Source organism: Cynara cardunculus, assembly GCF_001531365.2.
Source record: "Cynara cardunculus var. scolymus isolate 2C chromosome LG 2, CcrdV1, whole genome shotgun sequence".
NCBI lineage: Eukaryota > Viridiplantae > Streptophyta > Magnoliopsida > Asterales > Asteraceae > Cynara > Cynara cardunculus.
Genome location: NC_037529.1, coordinates 68,695,225 through 68,702,698, shown reverse-complemented (window position 1 = coordinate 68,702,698; position 7,474 = coordinate 68,695,225). Strand labels below are relative to the sequence as shown.

Here is a 7,474-nt window from a genome sequence, read left to right as displayed (position 1 = left end):
AAATATACGATTTTCCCCCCCAAGAGGTGGCACTATTTGACTAAAAAATGATACTAACAGGATTCGAACTTTGATCTGGGGTGGAATAAAAGTCTTACAAACCAACCATACCAAATAAATCTTGTTCTCATTGTAATTTCAAAATACATGCGGTGACACATAACAAAATAAATACGATTGCATCTTTCACGAAACTAAAACTTTTTACCCTTCAATGGAGGAATAACACGGTGACACGTGCCACCGTATGCACCACTATAGGTCTGTCCCTGCCCCCAATAAGCATAGAAACTCAAATTTTCCTTTGAAAATTAGGATTGTGTGGGCATGTTTTCTGAAATTGATTATTAGAGTCTCAAAAACTAAATAATCAATTGATTGTGACATGTTTTGTAATGACTAGTATTAAAAATAAAAGATGCTAATCATAGTCAATTTTATGAATTTATTAATATTAATAAAATTAATTAGATGCATTTTCCAAGTACTTAGGGATGGTGTTTGCCCTGGCCCACCTTTGGTTTTTTCTAAGCTTCTAGATACTCCAGGTTTGAGGATCGGGAACGAAAAATACCATTCTGATCCCTGTCGGAAACGCAGTGATGTGAAAATTTCACACTCCTCTGTTAGGGGCGTAAATGGTATTTCTCGTTCGGACCCAACGCTGATATAAATGGTATCCCTCGTCTAGACAATTTTAACCTTTGTTTTCTTGATCTCAAAGGATATGGATGTCAACCACAATGTGGCGTCTGATTGGTTTGAGCTTAGACTACTAAGGTTAAAAGTATCTGAAGGTCCCAGGTTCAAATCCAAGTAGGAATAAAAATCCACTTGTGGTCACGAATGTTCAACTGTGATGACTTCGGGCTACCCGCAAATCAGGTGGTAGCCCTGAGATTAGTCGGCTTGCATAACGGGTTAAATATACCGATTAATATAAAAATGTACATGGATGTTACAGCTCTAATGAGTATGTCAGAGTTAAAGTAAACATATTTTGAATTTTTACTAAATCAGTTACACTGTAATCATATATAACCAAAAATTTGAAAACTGTCTGAGTATGTTTCAGATGAAATTACGTCTACAATTATTTCATCATTTCAGAAAAATCCTACTCAGGTATTCAATATTTATTTGAGCTGAATTCATCGTTTCGGGATAAAAAAAAGGAAAGAAGTGTAATTCAGAGATTACTAGTTTGATACGGGTTAAATTACTTATGTGCTTAATTAAACATGTTAGTTATTCTTACACGAGTAAGGGCTTACCCGAGTTTAAAAAAATTTATTTAGGGGTCGTTTACAAAACACTTACCAGATAAGTGCTTACCGGTAAAATTTAACATTACTATTCACTTACCGGGTAAGATTTTAATCCACCAAAATGACATCGTATGCAACAATTTACCCGGTAAGCGCTTAGTAAGAGTCTTCGTCTTCACTTACCGGGTAAGACTCTTGGTCATTGTCTCGTTCTTACCGGGTAAGATTCTTGGTCCTTACCATATTCATCCGGTAAGGTAACTGACTTGATAAGCATTTACCCGGATAAACATTTGGTAAACGACCCCCTTACTCAAATTATTTACACAAATAAAGATCCTTATGTAAATACTTTACTCAAATTACACAAATTCGCATGAATATTTGTTTTTCTTTTTTTGTTAATCTGTAAATCGAGTTTACACAGATAAGAATTCAATTGAAAAATGACTAAAAAGTGAATTTGATTGAAGAAATTAACTATTTTGGTCAATTTCCCAAAAGTAAATCTATACTATATTATAAAACATTTAATAAAATCTTTTAAAAACCATCTTGTATGCATGAAGTACTGCTCTAGTATGGTCTACTAAATGGTTTAGGGGTTGTTTGTTTACCTCTTAATAGTTTCATTAAAAAGCAACATTTGAATTGTTAAGAGGTGAATCTTGTTTGGCAAAAAAATAGTATGCCTCTTAATGGTTTTAAAACCCTCTGAATGATTTTGTATCATGGACCTCTCTTAACCATTCAACGTCCTAATTCCGTTGTAAATAATTACCAAATAATTATATTTCATTTTACACTATATCATGAAAGCCTCTTAATCGTTCTGACCACTTAATCTTTTTGCACCAAACCATTTAACAACTACAAAAAAACAATTGCAACTTAATCATTATATACCAAACCATTTAATAGAAAACACCAATAGCTATTTTAATTATTTTCACTATAGAAATCGTTGGTCTTATCCCCACCTATATAATTCAACAACTCTCATCCTCTCATTTCTACCATCTGATCATCTTTTCAATCTCGTTCAAACAAATCAGCCTGACCTCCATTGTTGCCGATCGCCCTACCCAATTCCACAATCGGAAATTCCTTCCAACAGAGTTTTTGCTTTGCGTTTGTGAGAGAGAAGAAGAAGAAGAACAACAAAAAAGGGTTGGGGTAAAACCCTGGAACGACAAGTTGCAGACATCACGGCTATACACGGAGCAACGCGGCCCCTCGTACATGTCCGATCAGTACGCCGGAAGGGTGCAATAACGATTGAGAGCAACCCTTCGACGCACGGTGGACGTGGCGCTTTGCCGTCCGAAGGCGGTAGTCCTTCAGACCTCCTATTTCTCGCCGGCGGCGGTTCAGCCTTCTTCGTCCTTCTCGTAGATTAGGTTAGGTTTAGGCCTAGGGTTCTAAGTATATATATCTATTATTATCATATAAAATTGTGAAGATTTGCTTTCGTGATCGCTGTTGTCTACTTAAATCAATCAATTAATCCAAGAAGATGTTGAGGATCAAGAGGGTTCCTACTATTCTTTCCAATTACCAGAAAGAGGAGGCTGAGGATGGCGGTGCAACCCGTGGTTGCGGCCGTAATTGCCTGAGAAACTGTTGCATAACAGGTATTTTTTCAATTGCGTCCGTTTTAATTACCCTTTTTCGAAATAATTGTTTCTATTTGCAGAATTGAGCTTCTAAATATACCTGTTTTGTTTACTGACATGATTAGTTTTCAATATCTTGGGGTTCGATACAGGGGCTAAGCTACCTTTGTATGCTTTTCCAAAATCCAACAAGAAGGTTGATTCATGCGACAAAATCGAGTTCCCTTTTTCCTTCTTGGACTCCCTTCTTCTAGGAGAGGTAGTATTGAAAACTCAAATTTGTGTTTTTTGGGGTTTTAATGATTGGTTTTGGCTAAGGGGTTGTTTGATTGGTTCTCCAGGGCTGTTTGGTTGGTTTTCCGTTAAAGATGTCTATGTGCATTAATCTGTCTGTATAGTCTGAGAAAGGTTTTTGTTTAGGAGGGTTTTCCCATAGAAGGAATAAACTTGTTTTTAATTTGGAAGGAAGGTTTAGGAAAAACTTGGCTCTCTGCATAAAGCTCCCCCAGAAAGCTTACTGAATAAACCACCTTCTATATAATTAAGCCTCTACCAAACAGTAATATGTAGCTGACCGGATAAGCTGCGAGTCCCATTAAGCTCATTAAGCTGCTAACAAACAAGCTCAAAGTTCTGTATGGACAGAGCTGTTCTTGTATAGATTGGGAAGGTAAGCTGTTCTTGTATAGATTGGGAAGGCTTTTGTTGGGGAGTGTGTGATTCATAGATGGAAGTAGTGTGTTTTTCAATTGGGAGGGGCAGGTTAGGAAAAAACTTGGATTCATAAATAAAGCTTCCCCTGGAAGCTTAATGAACAAGCTACTTTCTATATCATTAAGCTACTACCAAACAGAACAGTCATGTATACTTGTATAGTGACTGAATAAGCTGCCAGTCCCATTAGGCTGCTAACAAAATTGTTGTATATAAATTGCAGTGGGAGGATCGCATGGAAAGGGGACTTTTTCGTTATGATGTTACTGCCTGTGCAACTAAGGTACTCATCAGTTTCTTGCTATTTCATGAATCTTTTAAAACAAACTGAAAATGTAATTCTAATTGTCTCTTAATTATACTATTTTATGATATTTTACAGGTGATTCCAGGTGAACATGGCTTTGTTGCTCAGCTGAACGAGGGTCGCCACCTGAAGAAGCGTCCCACTGAGTTCCAAGTTGATAAGGTGCTGCAGCCCTTTGATGAGAACAAGTTCAACTTTACCAAAGTTGGACAGGAGGAGGTGCTCTTTCAGTTTGAAGCAAGTGAAGATAATGAAGTCAGTTTCCATCCAAATGCTTCTGTTGATCTTGGCAAATCCCCAAGTGTTGTTGCCATTAATGTATGTTTTCTTGATTGTTTAATTGTCCGTTCCTTACACAAATGAAAATCTTTATCATAAACAATCTGTTAATTGTTTTGTATTTGAAACCAATAGGTTAGTCCGATTGAATACGGGCACGTACTTCTGATTCCTCGAATACTTGAACGTTTACCTCAAAGGATTGACCATGAAAGCTTATTGCTTGCACTGTATATGGCACGTGAGGCTGCAAGTCCACACTTTCGTCTAGGTTACAATAGCTTGGGTGCATTTGCTACTATCAATCATCTTCACTTCCAGGTCGGTATCTTCCTGTCTTGTATTATAATGGGATTTTTCTGAAATTTGCTTTTAGAAAGAAAAAACCAAATTAGATATTTGAAGAAGCAGCATGTATGATTCAACATGATATAAGTTACTTCTTGAAATTCAATAATGTTGTCAGCCACATTAGTGTGCTATATATATATATAGAGAGAGAGAGAGGCTCAAACAAGAACAATAACTAAATAAAAGAACATGAAAACGGCCAAATCACTTGCAAAATAACATGTGATTTTACACTAACAGTTAACATAAAGGTGTGCCGGCGACGTGGGCCGCAACCGCCAAAGTCGCATGAATCACATGTGATTTTACACATGATTTTAGTGTAGAATCACATGTGATTCGACCGTTTTCTTATTCTCTTATTTGGTTGTTGTTCTTGTATGAACCCGACTCTCTCTCTATATATATGAATATATATATATATATATATATATATAGGAAAGTTCCGTTAGGAATCCAGGAACATGAATATTCATCATGAATAACAAATTCAGGATGGATATTCATCATGAATCACACATTCATGATGGATATTCATCATGAATCACACATTCATGATGAATTTGGACGTGTTATTTATCATGAATCACACATTCATGATGAATTTGGACGTGTTATTTAGAAAAAGATTAGAGTTTTGCTTGTAAATGAGGTGGTAATGGTTATTGATATGAACTTTATGTATCAAGTTCTAGGAAACCATAGCTTTGCAGGTTTTGTAACATGATTAGATATATCTATATTTTGACATCTTGCTTCAGGCTTACTACTTGGCTGTGCCATTTCCAATTGAGAAAGCTCCCACTAGAAAGATCAGTGAGTTCAATGGTGGGGTTCTGATTTCTGAGATTTTCAACTATCCTGTTAAAGGTCTTGTGTTTGAGGGTGGAAATTCTCTTGAAGATTTATCCAATGTTGTCGCTGACTCCTGCATATGCCTTCAAAACAACAATATACCTTACAATGTGCTAATTTCAGATTCCGGGAGATGCATCTTTGTCCTTCCTCAGGTAAAAATTTTAGTTCCAGTCAGGGGCGGGCCCACTATGGTCCATACGGTGGCACGGGCCACCACTTCGTTCCTCCAACATAGTGTAAAAAAACTAGGATCGTGAAAGGTGCCACCGTATTATCTTGTTGGGTGCAACCGTATATTCCTTGAAACTACAATAATAACACAAGTTTCTTTTGATAGTGTTGGTTTGCAAGGTCTTTTATCCCCTTCCAGATGCGGGTTCGAATCCCATTCGTATCATTTTCATTTTTCTCAATTCTTAGCTTTTAGTTTCAGGTTTATTATGTTTTTGAAATTTTTTGGGATAAAAGACTCAAACAGAGGACCTCACATATAAAAAGCAAGGAACTAACCAACAGACCAATGAGGATTTGGAAAAAAAATATCCGTAGCTTTGTTTTTTATAGTCCAATGATGTCATAAATTGAAAAAAATCTAGGTCCGCCTCTAGTTCCGGTTGGTTAGCATTTCAAACAGATAAAAAACACAACCAGAATCTGGGTACATCTCACCCTCCTAAACCCCACTTGTAGGTGGGACATTTTTTTGGGAAGGGTGTCCCAGGCTATTCCTAGACTAATCTTGGCAAATTGTGATTGTAAGACATCAGCCCTGATAAACTCAGTGGCCACAATTGTTGTGGACGCTTGGAATTGAACCAATGGCAGATGGAATATTCCACCACCTCCCCCGGGCCTCAACCACTACGCCACAACCCTTGTGGCACTCTAGGTGGGACATATTGGGTTTGTTTGGTTTGGTTTTAATGTGATGTTAACGTGTAAATGGAAACAGTGTTATGCGGAAAAGCAGGCTCTTGGAGAAGTGAGTCCCGAGGTTCTAGATACACAGGTGAATCCAGCCGTGTGGGAAATCAGTGGGCATATGGTGTTGAAAAGGAAGGAGGATTACGAATGGGCATCGGAGGAAAAAGCTTGGAGGCTTCTTGCAGAGGTTTCTTTGTCTGAAGAAAGGTTTCATGAAGTGATAACAATTATATTCGACGCCATTTCCTGTGGCGTTAACGAGAAGAAGTTGGTGGCTGACGACCATCAAGATATCGACCAAGTTGGTGGTGTGAACAACGGACCCAATGCAGATGCAGCCGTGGTTCCTGGTAAGCAAGAATGCCTAGTTCAATACTAGGTTGGTATCATTATCATAATCAAGAGCATATAATTATATATATATATATATATATATATATATATATATATTGGATTTGGGTGTGCTAAATAAAGCAAAAACATGGGATTGCTGTAGTATTTGCAAAATTCCTGTGTGTGGTGGTTTGATTGTATAGATTTTCAGTGTGTGCTAGCTGCTCTATGAGCTATAGCTAATGGATGTTTGATGAAATTGCTGGTTTGTTTCTTGTAAATGGATTTGGTATTGATATTGGTGTTTGTGAGAAGTTATGATCTTCTAAGTTTGATTCTTGTTTTTGTTTGCCAACTCTCTTTGAGCCTGCCATTGTGTTTTTTTGAGTAACCATGGGTATCTCAGGCAGTGTATGTGCACCGACTAATCCCCCAGATGACTACTGGTCGTTTATGTGCACTGACTGATCTCTTTGGGTGATTACAACGGTCTGGGGTCATCATAGGTCCATGGTCACTAAGGTTATGCCGGTACCTGTATCTGAACCTAAAGAAGATGGGATCTTCAGTACATCCTTTTCAGCTTTAACCGGTGTGTCACAACCCAAATGCTTACCGGCCACTGGCTGGGGTTGCTATGGTGGCTACAAGATAAGATCCTAGTTTAGTTTAAGGGGATGTACGGTATGCGGGATTGGACAATACAAAAATTTGTATCTCATGTTTGGAGTGACATTAAGGGGTTGTTTACTAAACATTTACTTGGTAAGTGTTTACCGGATAAATTTTCCCATTGGATGAATATGACAAGGGCCAAAAATCTT

General features: G+C 37.6%; 1 protein-coding gene across 2 annotated transcripts; it reads left to right on the top strand.

The window, feature by feature from the left end:
- Nucleotides 1-2,288: 2,288 nt before the first annotated feature.
- LOC112506506 (GDP-L-galactose phosphorylase 2-like) lies at nucleotides 2,289-6,983 on the top strand. Of its 2 annotated transcripts, none has more exons than XM_025110614.1 (7): nucleotides 2,289-2,902; nucleotides 3,010-3,143; nucleotides 3,822-3,881; nucleotides 3,981-4,223; nucleotides 4,320-4,505; nucleotides 5,297-5,545; nucleotides 6,346-6,983. In XM_025110614.1, the coding sequence occupies exons 1-7, from the start codon at nucleotides 2,785-2,787 to the stop codon at nucleotides 6,694-6,696; spliced, it is 1,341 nt and encodes a 446-aa protein (XP_024966382.1). In that variant the 5' UTR covers nucleotides 2,289-2,784; the 3' UTR covers nucleotides 6,697-6,983. The 2 variants fall into 2 exon arrangements, with proteins under 2 accessions (XP_024966382.1, XP_024966383.1); XM_025110615.1 differs by having other exon boundaries at nucleotides 2,290-2,902; nucleotides 3,037-3,143.
- Nucleotides 6,984-7,474: the final 491 nt, after the last annotated feature.

Coding starts and splice junctions, on each gene's coding strand:
- LOC112506506 (XM_025110614.1), top strand. CDS start 2,785: ATGTTGAGGATCAAGAGGGTTCCTACTATTCTTTCCAATTACCAGAAA. Junction 2,903..3,009: donor GAGAAACTGTTGCATAACAG/GTATTTTTTCAA, acceptor TGACATGATTAG/TTTTCAATATCTTGGGGTTC. Junction 3,144..3,821: donor ACTCCCTTCTTCTAGGAGAG/GTAGTATTGAAA, acceptor TATAAATTGCAG/TGGGAGGATCGCATGGAAAG.